Source organism: Mesoplodon densirostris, chromosome 1 (assembly GCF_025265405.1).
Source record: "Mesoplodon densirostris isolate mMesDen1 chromosome 1, mMesDen1 primary haplotype, whole genome shotgun sequence".
In the NCBI taxonomy this organism is placed as follows: domain Eukaryota; kingdom Metazoa; phylum Chordata; class Mammalia; order Artiodactyla; family Ziphiidae; genus Mesoplodon; species Mesoplodon densirostris.
Genome location: NC_082661.1, coordinates 209,466,358 through 209,482,968, shown reverse-complemented (window position 1 = coordinate 209,482,968; position 16,611 = coordinate 209,466,358). Strand labels below are relative to the sequence as shown.

The window sequence follows — 16,611 nt, the reverse complement described above, 5'->3', positions numbered from 1 at the left end:
TTTCGGTATGTCCGTGGACTAAATTCTGGCCAAAGGGAAGTGGTGAGTGTAGGTTCTGGGAGCGCTCTTAAAAGACAGAGGTGTGCCCTCTTGCTTCTTCTTGCTGACAGGCATGCATAGATGATAGTGGAAGATGGGCCAGCTGGGTCAGTGCCGGACATGGGAGCTGCCATAGGAGATGGGAGGGAACCAAGACAGTGTGGCCTGGGTCCAGGATACCAGGGAGTCGTGTCAGGAGGGAACTTCTACCCCCAGGCTTCCTTTATGTGTGAGAGAAAGACATTATCATCTAGTTAAAGTAACTGCAATTTTGCTCTTACTCTTTCTTTCAGCCAAACCCATTTTAAACTAAAACAATATGGAGCATGGAAAAGACTTTACGGACTCCAGTTACGCTTCCCAATCTTCATGTCAGCAGAAATTAAATGTCTGTTTACTGTGGCTTCTTGTTTTCTACTTCTGTAAGTGTAGTATGTTTATAAGACAGAGAATACTATTGTCTTTTACAGAGAGCACTTCTTTCACAGCCAAAAATTCATGGAGAGGTATCACAATTTTAGGAAGCACAGTTTTCTTTTTATGATTTTATCTTATTCTCTACAAACATATATTATTTCCTTACCATATGCCATATATATATATATATAAATATATAAATATATATATATATATATATATATATATACACATATATAATTTTTGCCCTCAAAAATGGTCAGTCACCATTAATTTTGTGTGAAATTTGGTAGGACCTGAACTACAGTGAAATACCAAGAACTGCCATTTAAATTACATATTATTGCTAATAATTGTTATGACTGGCAATAAGCAAACATGTGGTGTTGAGTTTTTTAAACGCTTCTACATTTTTTTTGAAAGTTTGGGCTTTGACAAGAGCTCATTAGGAAAAGACCTTTAATTCTTTTCCTTCTTATTTATAGTTGAACAAAAGCGCACACCTCCACACACCATATATGTATACGATAATGGAATTTGTTTCTTGTGAACTTGCATTTAGCCTGTGAAAATTACCTTTAATAACTTTGAAAGATATTGTGCTTTTTGCACATTTTAAGTTTCTGATGGGGGACAGGGATGAGGGGCAGTGATGGGAGGATGGTGAAAGAAAAATTATATATATACATATACATATATAGAGAGATATAGATATAGATATAGATATAGATATAAAATTCAGGGCATAAGACCTGCAAAATTCTGGGATTAAAAGTCATGTGAATAATCGTTTCCATTTCCAAACCTCTCTTAATAAATAATGGTAAAATGCCACAGTAGATATTTCTGGCTATTTAATAAAACTCTCTTTCTCTGTCTCTCTGTCTCCCTTCTCTCATACACACACACACACACAGCACACCCCAAAACAAACTCATTCTCACATACAGAATAGAAACTAAACCAAATCAAAGAAAGATGACTGGGTGGGGAAAGGAAACGGGGACTCTTATGAAGAGCTCTCTGTGTTTACCTTCATTCCTCTCATCCGGGTCAGTGTAGATGGAAGCCAGAGTAAAGAGGGAAAAGAGGGCCTCCCTGGTGGCGCAAGTGGTTAAGAGTCCGCCTGCCGATGCAGGGGATACGGGTTCGTGCCCCGGTCTGGGAGGATCCCATATGCCGCGGAGCGGCTGGGCCCGTGAGCCATGGCCGCTGGGCCTGCGCATCCGGAGCCTGTGCTCCGCAACGGGAGAGGCCACAACAGTGAGAGGCCCACATACCGCAAAAAGAAAAAAAAAAAAAAAGATGGAAAAGATAACAAAAGCCAATAAAATGAATGCCATTTCCAGGTTGGTAAATGGAAGCTCCATGAAAGACCACAAACTTCTTCGCCTGCAATAGAAAGCAGACACTGGCTTAGTATACCCTGGTCCAGAGAGAACTTGTTGAGTAATTATTTATTGTAGAATGAGATTTACTAAGACTTTTTAAGATACTTCTGTGCACCTGGAACAACACACCTGGCACTAGCAGAAATGGAGGGTGCTCTCGTTTTTTGAAATTTGGCATCAGTCTTAGTGTAATTGAACTTAGACTTTGCTGTGTAGACTGGAGGAGAACATGGGAGTCTGAAGGGCAGAGTCAATTTATGTTTTATGAGTTTTTTGGACAAAACCCTGGGAGTAAAGTTAGAGTATATTTCATATCATGAAGGAAAAAAAATGTTGGTTTCTATCTCACTGACCACACCCAGGTTCAGAGTAATGTTCTTGTGCCTGAAGTTATCCAGCGTTTGCCAACCAGGTGATAAATCTACAATGGAAGCAATTTTTAGTGAAGAAACCATAGTCTTCAGAGTAGCTGGATCAAACTCAACCCAAATAAAGATAAATGTGTTAACAATTCAACCATGAGAACTTCCAATCTCAGACTCGAAAAAGGAGAGCTCATGTGTCTAGAAAGGAAAGCAAGGTTCCATTGGGGGGAAAGGATAACATCTAGCTGGAAATAACCTCTGTCTTTCTGTCTTTCAATGTTTACTACATAAATGGAAAATATTTAAAACACTGCAGACATATGTGGGAATGTGATAATTTTAAGAAGACCCAAAGAAAGAGATTTCACATCTTTCCACTGCAACGCATTCCAAAGTCTTTATTTACTGTCTATTTTAGGGAAATAACTTATTGGGGTCTTTCACCTAAGGGTTCAGTCTCCTTTAAATATATTTTTTAAATGAGTTCATCATACCCTGTAGTTGAGAGACAAGATTTGAGGTGGGAGTTAGGCTTGCTCTCTTTCCTAGTTGCAGTCTTCCAGTGTTGCTATAGCAGAACAGAGGTGGGTGAGGGGATAATAAGTTCTTTAAAATCTGCTGGTTTTGAACAGATTTCTGATTCTTTTTTTTTCTTTTGGACATACTTCTTACAATTGACAATAGTTTGGGGGATATTGATCAGAAGTCTGTAGCTTTTCGTAGGTTTGTAGGACAGAAAATTAGACATGGAATTTATGTGTCATAGGTATGCACATTTTAAGATATGAAGAATACTACCGGGGCTTCCCTGGTGGCGCAGTGGTTGAGAATCCGCCTGCCAATGCAGGGGACACGGGTTCGAGCCCTGGTCTGGGAAGATCCCACATGCCGTGGAGCAACTAGGCCCGTGGGCCACAACTACTGAGCCTGCGCATCTGGAGCTTGTGTTCCACAACAAGAGAGGCCGCGACAGTGAGAGGCCCGCGCACCGTGATGAAGAGAGGCCCCCGCTCGCCGCAACTAGAGAAAGCCACGCACAGAAACGAAGACCCAACACAGCCCAAAATAAATAAATTAAATTAAAAAAAAAAAAAAAAGAATACTACCAAGGGGGTTAAGATGTATCTTGGAAATTTTTCACATCAGTGCACATTGGTCGAGCTTATTCTGGTTACTGGAAGCTGAGCATTCTAGAGTATGGCTCTACTGTCATTTAATCACTCATATTGATGGGAATTTGGGTTCCTTCTAATTTTTTGTCATTGCCAACAACGCAGCAGAAAATATTTTTTTGTAAATATAAATTTTCACACAGGTACACATATCTCTAGGAAAGATTTATAGAAGTAGAACTGCTGGATGTATAAACTTTTGAAATGTTCCTTCACAAATTTCCCTGAAATTTACAACCTTATCAGTACTATATGTAAAGAACTGGTTCCCAAATCCTTCCTCAACACTCCCTCTTTCGGTTTTCCCCCCAATTTGAAGTTAAAAATACGATCTCATGTTTAAATTGGCTTTTCCCTGATTTCTAGTGAGGTTGAACATTTTTTATGTGTTGATTTATTATTTATACAGTTTGCTCTGTGAATAACTTGTCTTTATCTTTTGCCCAGTTTTAAACTGGGCATTTGTAATTTTCTCACTGATTTGTAGACACTCATTATAAACTTTGGATAAAAAATTCCTTTCAGGGCTTCCCTGGTGGCGCAGTGGTTGAGAGTCTGCCTGCCGATGCAGGGGACGCGGGTTCGTCCCTAGGTGAAGTAGGTGAAGCTTCCTTGCCCAGTCAAGATTTCTGTTGGGCTACATGTTTTTCTACAGTGACTGATTTCTGTTCTTATTTGGACTCATATTTGCAAAGAAGCACTATATGTTATGTTTCAACTTTAAATTTTAAAATACATCATATGGTCCAGAACAAAAGCAATGTTCTTAAGTACCTCTGAATGTTCAAATGTAGATGATCTATGTAAATTCAGTTAGGGATCAAAATAGCCAGACTTCTTCCAGTGAATACTGAACTGACAGTCTTTGAAAATCTTTCTCTGGAGACTTCATACAGTAACAGGGAAAAATGTGGGTTCTTGGTCAGTTTCTCAATAAATACAATTTCCTGAAATATCTCAGGGCTTTGTCATACCTTATACCCTTTTCAACAAAGAAAGTTGTCTTAACTATTCCCTTATAAAAAGGCATAGAGTAAGAGAATTGAGAATGTTAATTACAAATGAGATAGTGGATTTACAAACTATTAAGAGCTGCAGAACTCTTGCAATACTAAAATATTCTGAGTTTTTTTTTATTTTTTATTTTTTTGCGGTACGCGGGCCTCTCACTGCTGTGGCCTCTCCCGTTGTGGAGCACGGGCTCCGGACGCGTAGGCTCAGCAGCCATGGCTCACGGGCCCAGCCACTCCGCGGCATGTAGGATCTTCCCGGACCGGGGCACGAACCCGCGTCCCCTGCATCGGCAGGTGGACTCTCAAACACTGCGCCACCAGGGAAGCCCAATATTCTGATTTTCTATTAAATATTTTTTATTCAGTTTTAAGATCACAGTTAAAGTACTTTAGCATGTTATACACATGACTTACATGTGCAATTTTTAGAAATTAAATTAAGTATAAGATTTTGAGGAAAGAAATTATATAAACGTGTATATTGACTTTTACTACACAAACATCTAAGAAACCAATAATTCTGTTGTACCATTAAGTGGAAATCATTTATTACATGGCACGTTTACACCAACTCTAAAGACAACCAAGCCAATTTCTGAAAGCAAGAAAAATGAGCAATTCGGTCATGCTGAAAACTGTCAACAGACTTAAGACCTGGTGGCCAAATGAAGCTGTGGTTAATTTATAATAGGTAAGTAAGCAATTCAAACCTATGGGAAAAGTTCATAATCTGGTAATGTGGACTCGCAGGTGGTTTTTATTCCTTTTTGACAGATTCCTGAGAGCAAGCCATGAATGCTAAGGAAATGAGAAACATGTTGCCGAGCATGTGCTGAGCTCCAGATCACAAACCTCCCCCACCCCAGTTCTGCCGCTACGAGCTGACGCACTAAAGGGAGGTGTCAGTGGACGTGAGCACTCCCCTGAGGCCGCCAGGGGATGTGATGGTTAGTCCACGAAACGCGTGCCTCTGTGATTTAGGTTAGAGCTTGTGAGGTAAGACGTGTGGTGCGGTGCAGTGGGAGGGTGTGGAGGCATGGAATTAGGTCCTTGCTCCTCGGTAACCAGTTCTGGCCCAAGTTATTAGAAAATCTCTGGAAAGAGTAGTAATGTTCACAGTAACTAATTCTGTGCATAAAGATCAACTTAAGGAATTGACAGACCATTAGCCAGACTCATCAAGAAAAAAAGGGAGAAGACTCAAATCAATAGAATTAGAAATGAAAAAGGAGAAGTAACAACTCACGCTGCAGAAATACAAAAGATCATGAGAGATTACTACAAGCAACTCTATGCCAATAAAATGGACAACCTGGAAGAAATGGACAAATTCTTAGAAATGCACAACCTGCCAAGACTGAATCAGGAAGAAATAGAAAATATGAATAGACCAATCACAAGCCCTGAAATTGAAACTGTGATTAAAAATCTTCCAACAAACAAAAGCCCAGGACCAGATGGCTTCACAGGCGAATTCGATCAAACATTTAGAGAAGAGCTAACACCCATCCTTCTCAAACTCTTCCAAACAATTTCAGAGGAAGGAACACTCCCAAACTCATTCTACGAGGTCACCATCACCTTGATACCAAAACCAGGCAAGGATGTCCCAAAGAAAGAAAACTACAGGCCTATATCACTGATGAACATAGATGCAAAAAGCCTCAACATAAGACTAGCTAACAGAATCCAACAGCACATTAAAAGGATCATACACCATGATCAAGTGGGGTTTATTCCAGGAATGCAAGGATTACTCAATATACGCAAATCAATCAATGTGATACACCATATTAACAAATTGAAGGAGAAAAACCATAGGATCCTCTCAATAGATGCAGAGAAAGCTTTTGACAAAATTCAACACCCATTTATGATAAAAACACTGCAGAAAGTAGGCATAGAGGGAACTTTCCTCAACCTAATCAAGGCCATATATGACAAACCCACAGCCAACATTGTCCTCAATGGTGGAAAACTGAAACCATTTCCACAAAGATCAAGAACAAGACAAGGTTGCCCACTCTCACCACTCTTATTCAACCTAGTTTTGGAAGTTTTAGCCACAGCAATCAGAGAAGAAAAGGAAATAAAAGGAATCCAAATCGGAAAAGAAGAAGTAAAGCTGTCACTGTTTGCAGATGACATGATACTATACATAGAGAATCCTAAAGATGCTACCAGAAAACTACTAGAGCTAATCAATGAATTTGGTAAAGTAGCAGGATACAAAATTAATGCACAGGAATCTCTGGCATTCCTGTACACTAATGATGAAACATCTGAAAAGGAAATCAAGAAAACACTCCCATTTACCATTGCAACAAAAAGAATAAAATATCTAGGAATAAACCTACCTAAGGAGACAAAAGACCTGTATGCAGAAAATTATAAGACACTGATGAAAGAGATTAAAGATGATACAAATAGATGGAGAGATATACCATGCTTCTGGATTGGAAGAATCAATATTGTGAAAATGACTCTACTACCCAAAGCAATCTACAGATTCAATGCAATCCCTATCAAACTACCAGTGGCATTTTTCACAGAACTAGAACAAAAAATTTCAAAATTTGTTTGGAAAAAAAAAAGACCCCGAATAGCCAAAGCAATCTTGAGAACGAAAAACGGAGCCGGAGGAATCAGGCTCCCTGACTTCAGACTATACTACAAAGCTACAGTAATCAAGACAGTGTGGTACTGGCACAGAAACAGAAAGATAGATCAATGGAATGGGATAGAAAGCCCAGAGATCAACCCATGCACATATGGTCAACTTATCTTTGATAAAGGAGGCAGGAATGTACAGTGGAGAAAGGACAGCCTCTTCAATAAGTGGTGCTGGGAAAACTGGACAGGGACATGTAAAAGTATGAGATTAGATCATTCCCTAACACCATACACAAAAATAAGCTCAAAATGGATTAAAGACCTCAATGTAAGGCCAGAAACTATCAAACTCTTAGAGGAAAACATAGGCAGAACACTCTATGACATAAATCACAGCAAGATCCTTTTGGACCCACCTCCTAGAGAAATGGAAATAAAAACAAAGATAAACAAATGGGACCTCATGAAACTTCAAAGCTTTTGCACAGCAAAGGAAACCATAAACAAGACCAAAACACAACCCTCAGCATGGGAGAAAATATTTGCAAATGAAGCAACTGACAAAGGATTAATCTCCAAAATTTATAAGCAGCTCATGCAGCTCAATAGCAAAAAAACAAACAACCCAATCCAAAAATGGGCAGAAGACTTAAATAGGCATTTCTCCAAAGAAGATATACAGACTGCCAACAAACACATGAAAGGATGCTCAACATCATTAATCATTAGAGAAATGCAAATCAAAACTACAATGAGATATCATCTCACACCAGTCAGAATCGCCATCATCAAGAAATCTAGAAACAATAAATGCTGGAGAGGGTGTGGAGAAAGGGAACACTCTTGCACCGCTGGTGGGAATGTGAATTGGTACAGCCACTATGGAGAACAGTATGGAGGTTCCTTAAAAAACTAAAAATAGAACTACCATATGACCCAGCAATCCCACTACGAGGCATATACCCTGAGAAAACCATAATTCAAAAAGAGACCATGTACCAAAATGTTCATTGCAGCTCTATTCACAATAGCCCGGAGATAGAAACAACCTAAGTGTCCATCATCCGATGAATGGATAAAGAAGATGTGGCACATATATACAATGGAATATTACTCAGCCATAAAAAGAAACGAAACTGAGCTATTTGTAATGAGGTGGATAGACCTAGAGTCTGTCATACAGAGTGAAGTAAGTCAGAAAGAGACAGACAAATACCGTATGCTAACACATATATATGGAATTTTTTTTAAAAATGTCATGAAGAACCTAGGGGTAAAACGGGCATAAAGACACAGACCTAACTTGAGAATGGACTTGAGGATATGGGGAGGGGGAAGGGTAAGCTGTGACAAAGCGAAAGAGAGGCATGGACATATATACACTACCAAACGTAAGGTAGATAGATAGTGGGAAGCAGCCGCAGAGCACAGGGAGATCAGCTCGGTGCTTTGTGACCGCCTGGAGGGGTGGGATGGGGAGGGTGGGAGGGAGGGAGATGCATGAGGGAAGGGATGTGGGAACAGATGTATATGTATGACTGATTCACTTTGTTATTAAGCAGAAACTAATAAATAAATAAATAAATAAATAAATAAATAAATAAATAAAAAAGATCAACTTCAGGGCAGGATCAATTTTGACCACTGACTGCAACAAGGAAACAGTGGCCACCGAACTTCTAAGTACAAGGTTTCCTCTTTTCTGTTATTATTATAAATCATACCACCAGAAATAAAATTTGGCCAGGAGAGGAAACTTTTTGTATGTGTGAAGAAAATGTATATTGATATTTTTAAGGAAAGCGTAGCACAAACAGATGGAGGTGTATGAGGGGAATCAAATGTACTTGTCTTGTTGTTCACTCTTTTGCTGCTTCTGTTTCTAAAATGTAAGATAATGTCCCCAGTGAAAAGGACAAGGTCATTTAATATGGGGTATAATAAACTTCACTATCACTTCCAAACTATATAAAAGCAAAGCAGTCCATCAGACTCTGAATACATCACCAGACATATCTGGTAAGATGAACTGAACCACTGTTTCTTTTTTTATTGTAAGTATGAGGTTAGTCAATCTAAATAAGATAACTGTAAAATAAAAAATCCCCAAACTCAAAGAAACACAAAATCCAAATCTAATTCTTTGGGAATGCTTGTCTAAATAAAAGCAACACCTAATTAACAATTAGTACACTCTTTATAAGGTGCAAAACAAGATCCTATGTGGGGAAAGCTAAATTTTAATTCCCACCTAACAGTCACTCTGAATACTTTATAGGTCAAATGTAATAAGAGCATTTGCTTCTACTGCCCATTTTCAGCAATACATTGTTCTCTCTGGAGAAGGTGGTTTGGGAAGTCAAAACACTGCAGTGGAAAACAGTGGCCCTGACGGTAGAAGCAAAAAAAGACAAACCTTTCAAACAGGACTTACTGGAATTAACCGTTAAAGCCGAGGTAGCCCATTAGGATTGGCCTTATCTGAGGGCTCTGTGAAGCAGTGCAATCAAAAGTGAACCTTCTCACAGCATCACGTACACCCCGACTTCCCCTTTACAAATGATGACTCCAGGCCTTGCACGACTTCCTTCCTTTTCCCCCAAGAAGCGGCGATGCTTCCCCTTTGCTGTATGGATGCTGGCCTCCAGCCTCCAGCTGCTGGTCTCCAGAACACTTAGGATTCATACAGTAGTTTAACAGGCAGCATGGTCCCACTGCTTCACATTAATGCCAAATGCCAAACTTGGAACAGAGCTACTTGATATTCCCCATCCCTCTCCCGGAACTGTATAGACAAAACATGTCATTCAGTTTTCAGCTTACTCCTAGTGCTGTATCGATTTATAATCTGCTTGAGATTTTACATAGGTGCAAACATTTCCAGAGGATGAGCCAAGGACTACAGAGTGCAAACAAAATTTTCTATGACTCAGGCAGAGTAGCATCTGACTTGATAAGAGAGTGACAGGGATTACACAAGTTGGATTCTAAATAACCAGACCCGTTCAGATGCTTCATTTTGTTCACAGTGTTCGATCACTTTTTTTCTCGGCAGCAGTTTGAATGGCAGGAACTATAATAACAGTGATAACGTGGGAATGAGTTGAGCATGGCTTTGAGGGGGCACTGGTAGAAAGCTCATCTGACGGAATTAAATAAATAAATTTTCGGGGGGGAAAAGACTGTCAGAATTACAATGGTATGATATATCCTTTTAAAAAAGAGGGCTTTAAAGAATTCACCATTTTCATCTAAAATCTGGGACCTAACCTAGTTTGGGGATAAGAACCTGTGTCTTCAAAGTGGCTGTGGGACCTTTTGCCTTTTCCTGGCCTCATTACAGTTATCCAAACAAATAAACACTTAAGAAGGGCGTCTTACAGTATTTTCTCTCTTTCACTCAGCTTCTTGGAGCTGCAGCTTCAGTAACTATAGTATACTCTACACACTTCAAAATTACATAGGAAAATACCCAGAATAACTAAATAAATAAAAGGCTAAAGAAAACTGGAACAGTACTGTGTCTCCATCTGAGACTAAATCATCCACTTCCAGCAACACAGAGAAGGGCTAGGACAATTTTGTTCCAAAGATTTATATACAGGTTTGAATCTAGAAATTAAGGTAAAAGCATAAATATTGAGAATTTCAACTAGATTCAGAATGGTTTCAGAAAGATATGATACAACAATTTAGAATAAAACAAAGGCAGAAGAGCATCATATTTTGGTTTGCTTGAAATATATATAAGGTGCAACAACTTTTTCTCTTGAGGATGCTTGTGGGACAAATGTTAGTGTAGATGGTGTTTGCTGGCAGATTAAGGTACACACCATAGCAATATGATTTTCTAAAATAAAAAAGAATGAGAGAAGTGAAATGAAAATGATAAATGGGGGAGGGTACTACATGTTGGTCTGCAGTATTTGTGCTCACAAATGTTGTTACCTGAAAATACCAACACCCCTCTCCAGTGGATTCAGGGCATGAGAAAAGCACTATTTTTGAAATCAAGACATTACTCAGAGAAATGACAAGGTGAGTGTCTAAAAGACTATAGAGCTTTGCAGGATTTCTGCTACTCTCAGTGCCTAACCGCTTAAAAATTAAGCATGTCTACAAAAAGGTGGGTTTTTTTTTTTCTAAAGTACCTGAAAACAGTCGTATCCAGTAGGTCGCCCTCCACCCCGACCCCTGCCTAAGGGAAAAGCCACTGAGGTTTAGGAAAAGCAGATCAAGTAAGATATATTAATCACATAGAAAAAAGTCATCTTTTGTTTTGCTTCTTTTTAAGAAAGGTCCCATGAATATACAGCACTCTGTTAAGGAACTCTAGTGAAATGTAATCAGAGGACTGGAGGAGAGGGCACTGGCAAAAATAGACCTATTCTAACATGTTCTAGAGAATAACAAGTTAGTGCCATTGTCAAGGTGCATGTTCTGCACCAAACAACTTTTGTTGTTGATTTTATTTTTTTTTTGGATTTTAGCTAATTATAATTTTTAAATCACTGCTAGCAAGTGGTCCAGAAACTCCAACAGCCACCAACACTGGGACCCAGCAATTTTCAAACATTCACTTTGTGTTTCGAAATTTAGAAAATATTAATACAACAGCATCGTAGTAAAAATATCATGCTAAAATCTGGGGTTGCTCACCTGATTTATTTCTGTGTGAATGGGGCTAAGCTTCTGCCTCTGATTAACCTTGCTTACTAATTCCTTCTTCCTCCATGCCCACAAGGAATATGCATTTTTGAGGACACCGTTCCAATGCCCTGATGCCCTCTTTACCTGCTTTGAAAAAAAAAAAAGCCCAAATCTCTCTGTTCTTTTTCAATTCTGTTAGTATGTTGTACATATTTTCCAGCACCGAAACTGAAGTAACATCTACAACCGTGAAAAGCTAAACCTAGTCAGTACTAATAGAGTCATTTTTTGGTATGGCTATTAGGTCAAATTACGATGAGAAAAAAAATCATCATTACAATTCAGTCAAGTATAAATAAGATAGCTAGATAAAACCTTGTAAACTGTCACCATTTAGAGATCTAATTCAAAAGTTTCAAACTTGAACTAACACTATCAAAATTCCGCCAGTTTGAAAACCAGTAAAAATTATTGCTGGAATCCAATACTTAAAAGTTGGTAGTTTGTGCTGTGATGCAAGAGTGGGGAAATACTTTGTGCTATGGAACAAATACCCTGTAAAATCTGTAGCCGAAGACTAATTTTGATTTATCACTTTGCATCTGTTGCTAAGAAACAAGATACTGTGAACGTCAGGTGATGGAGTCAATATGTTGAATGTTCTAAGCCAGTTAATCCAGTTGCACTGGCATATGTATGGTTGGTTTTATGTTCAAAAGCAACAAAACATGAAAAGGAAACAGGAAACTTGCAGGTGGATCTATAACTGCGAGTCCCACTCTGGTCAGGCACACCTCCCTCATCAATACCTCCGTAACCACAGAAACTCAAAATGGCTCTAAAAACCTGCAGTGCCAATTAGGCTGTGCATAGCAATTGCTACCCGTCCAGTCTGTCTGGGATGGATGTAAAAGGGCTGTAGCTCAAAGACCACACAAAGTGAGTGTGTCTTCAATGTGTTCTGAATAGTGAAGTAATCCTAAGGTCACTTCTGAATACTATTTTTCTTTTTTTGTCTGTATGAACGATCCATTGGTCACTCAGACCCTTGTGTAAAAATAAAAGAATCCTCAAGGCATGAAAACATCAGTAATCTGTAATCTGCTGGACTCTTCCCCTGTCTGGGAAAATATTCGCCACAATTGGACCCAAGCAAATTCTTCTTGGTCACTCCAGGCTAAGAAAAAAATTCTGCTTGTAAGAACTGTAATTTTTCTTCTTCTCTCTCTTTCTCTTTGTGCCAGCAAACTACCACTCTGGTGGCAAATATAAAAGTGCAGAATATATGGACCACAAGGCCGAGCATACACCGCTAACAGCGGTACATCTGCCTGCCCGTGCTGTTTGGGAGTCTCTGGAAGAGGCTTTTTAATATTATTCTACAATGTAAATGTGGGTATAGCCTATTATATAAACCATCTTAGAACATAAACCTCCATGTACAAAAAAGACTAAGAATATCTAATAATAACTAGTGCAGTGTGTCAATTTTTGTTTTTTTGCTTTTTGTTTTTGTTTTGAAAGAATAACTAGGTAATATGTGAAACTAGTTTCACACTCTCTGGTTGGTAAAAGAGATGCTGGATGAGCTACAGTAAAGGCAGCCTTTTACCAAGTTACCACCTATTACCATCAAAAGCCTTCCATAGAAAGCAAAGCTCTAGGATCATCCCATTTCTGCTCATTATCAGACAGACAACATCACCCTCAAAGACTCTGGGTTCTGAAAGAACAAACTGGCCCAGGGTGCCAACTTCTGCTTCAAGTGAATCTGGGCCGTGTAGGGCAACAAGCACTTGTTTGCTGTCTCTATTTGCCACCACATGGACTCACTAGCATCTCTCAATAAAGACAAGGCTAGGGTAGTAGGTAAAGCACAATGTTTTACAATTAAAGGGCGCTTCACTGGTCAGCGCAAGAAATAAGTACAGGAGTCGGGGGCATTTCTTTTGGCTGTCCATCATGGGGGAGCGGAGTTGATCTCTGACTTCTATGCATGTTCCATGGCAGCCACTTCGGCCGGCACAGCGAGGCTGAAGAACGCAGACACGGTGGGCATCTCCGGGGTGCTGCTCCGCGTCTCCGTGGCCTCTCGGTTGTGTGAGCATTCGTCATTGCAGCCTGTCTCGGTCACCTTAACAAGACTCCTCTGCAGGTGTTCCTTTGGTTTGTCATCCAAAGTACCTCCTGCTGGTGATACCCGGCCATCTGCTGTCCTGACAAGGTGTGTGATCTTGGTTTTCCTTGCTTTTCTCTTTTGACTGCCCACCAAGGGTTCTTGCGCCCTTGTTGGCTCTGGAGTGTTGGGAATGGATGGGGCATTTGTAACCTTATAAGCAGGCTCTGTGGTGTTTCTGTCTTCTGAAAATATGGCTTCTGTAGGGTGAATGGCAGCCAAGAAGAGTTGCTTGTTTGACCATTTATCCCCACTTCCTTTTTCCGGAACATTAGGCTTCTCCTTTTTGTGCTTGTATTTGCTGACAATTTTGTGGAATAAGTTCTTTTTCTGAGACTGGAAAGGACCTTTGCTGGTTTGGGTCGGTTCTGAGGACATATGTCCGGTCTTCTTCTTTTTTCTTGGGACAGGTACACATTTCTGGTCAAATGTAACAGGACTATACTGAGGGAGGCTGTTGAATTTCTTTTCAAATTCTTCATCCAGCTTTGCTGAGCCAAGGAGAGAGTCTTCCTTTGGCTTTGTCTTCTTGAACTTCTTGCTTCCACTGGTCCCACTCTGGTGAAATGTCCAGCTTTCTTCATGCCAACACTCTTCATGATCAGAGGACTTTCCTTTTCCTGACCTTCGTTTCCCTCTGCCAACATTAGCTCGCAGAGAGGTGAGCATACCCTCAGACACCAGGGTTTTATAAAGAGCACCTTTGCAAGACCTCTCAGATTTCCGGGAGCCACAAGTCTCTATTTTTCTGTGACACTCACTGTCCTCAGGCTTGGCCTGTCCCGATGGACTGGGTGGTAATGCATCCTCCGTAGGGGTCAAAGGTTCTGCTTTTATACCCTCTGGGACCTCACCAGAAATGTTCTTGCTGGCAGAAATACTGATAAAATCTTGAGGTCTTGACTCTTGGGTGGTGTCTGAGGATTTCTCCTTTGACATTTTCTTCTCTCTTGATTTCACTTTCTTCTTTGGTGGCTTGGCATCCAAAATGCTTCCCTTGCCACTCGAGGATGTATGGACCTGCTTGCGAGGGGAATCTCCAAGCTTCTCGATGCCCCAGTCTCCCTTTGCAACAGCTTCAATGGTGTACATGACACTCTCGATATCAGATTCCGAGGACTGCCTCTTTTTGCAAGTCTTCTTGGGTGTGGATTTATCATTTCCCTGTCGATCCATTTTGGTTTTCTTCTTTTCCTTTTTTAGCTTTTCTGGTTTGCTTAACGCTGTGGGAATCTCGATGATCCTAATGCCATGAGGATGGCACATGTGATCCTTCCTACTGGGAACATCGCTTATTATTATCTTGCTACTGCCAGAGTAAGAAAAATCAGGGAAGTGACTACATTTTTGATCTTCCTCTAATTCTTCCTTTTTAATTGCTTTAGGAGCTTCCATTTTTATACCCATTATATCATCCATTCGCAGCTCCTCAAAATTTCTTAATTCCTTAGAATCTCTTACATTTTCCTTAGCTGATTTTTCAAATTCTGCTTCTTTCTGGAACCTGGCTTCATCTATTTTCTCCATTTTCATTTCTCTTTCTTCCTTGCCCTTCTCCAGTTCTTGAATTCTTCCGCCATCTGATTCTTTGGCTTTTATTAGCTTTGATTCTTCCATTTTCACCCCCTCTGATGCCAGGCACATCTCTGCCAGTTGAAAGAGTGCAGACTCTCCACAGCGTTTTACAGGTTCAGCACCGCCCAACTGTGAAGTCTTCGAACAGATCTCTGCAAACTGAAACAAGGCTGATGCTTGACATTGTTTTGACAGAACATCAGGGTGGGAGGTACCTGAAGATATCTCGGCAAACTGAAATAATGGTGACTCCTGACGCAATTCAGAGGATTCTGAAACATCAGGCCTGCAAGTGCCAGAGGATATCTCTGGTGTACCAAGAACATGTTCTCCAGCTAAAAGCAGCATGCTCAGGCCTCCCATTTGAGTAGGATCAGCCATCCCAAAGTTAAGCTGAGGCATTTCTTCAGGCTTTGTTTTCTTGGGGCTTGGCAAGGCTCTTGAAGAGTCAGATGGGAAGGCCCATAGTTTCTCCCGTGGATTGACAGTGGATGTTGGGGATTTCACAGGCTTGTTTGTGGTAGCACACCATTTGTAGCCAGGATTTGCTTTCATAAATGCATGTTTATACTCCTTGGCCATGTCTGTGTATTTCTGCTTTTCCTTTGGATCGAGAACAGCCCACCAATCAGCTAGTATCTTGGTAGCACCTCGGTTATCAAGCCTGTTCCTGTGTTCCTGACGTACAAGAGAGCGATGACGTTTGCAAAATAAGAGAAATGCATTCATTGGTCTCCGGGCTCGCTGTTCTGGTGATTCATCATCTTCAGTTTCACCATCTTGCTCTAGACCCGCGGCCCCAAGAAGTTGAACCTTATCAATATCCTCCTCTTCGTCTTCCTCTTCTTCCTCTTCTGAAAAGTCAAGAAGTTTCTTTGCTAGCAATGGATGCCACTGAAGGCACTTTCGTTTTGGTCGTTTTCCAGCTCCTTCTCCTTCTGCGGAATAACCTTTATTTCTATGACTGCCTTTCATTACTCTGACCGGTCAAGTCAAGACTTTCCATCGTGAGTTCAATGGAACATCGGAACTTCCAGCTTCTGTGATGCAGCAGAATTCCAGGAAGGCAAACGGAAAGTACACAGGGAGAAAGATGAACTGCAGCAAAGCCTGTGTCCTATGATACTGACCGCACGGGTTCGCCAGGCGCGAGGGCGTGTGTGTGGCTCGCCCTCAGCGGCCAGTCAGGGCTTCTCTATG

General features: G+C 40.5%; 1 protein-coding gene across 1 annotated transcript; it reads right to left on the bottom strand.

The window, feature by feature from the left end:
• Nucleotides 1-13,492: 13,492 nt before the first annotated feature.
• On the bottom strand, nucleotides 13,493-16,386 carry LOC132486669 (uncharacterized). The gene is given in 3 exon segments (XM_060094209.1): nucleotides 13,493-13,658; nucleotides 13,660-14,471; nucleotides 15,460-16,386. Coding segments are annotated over 3 exon segments (1,905 nt in total).
• Nucleotides 16,387-16,611: the final 225 nt, after the last annotated feature.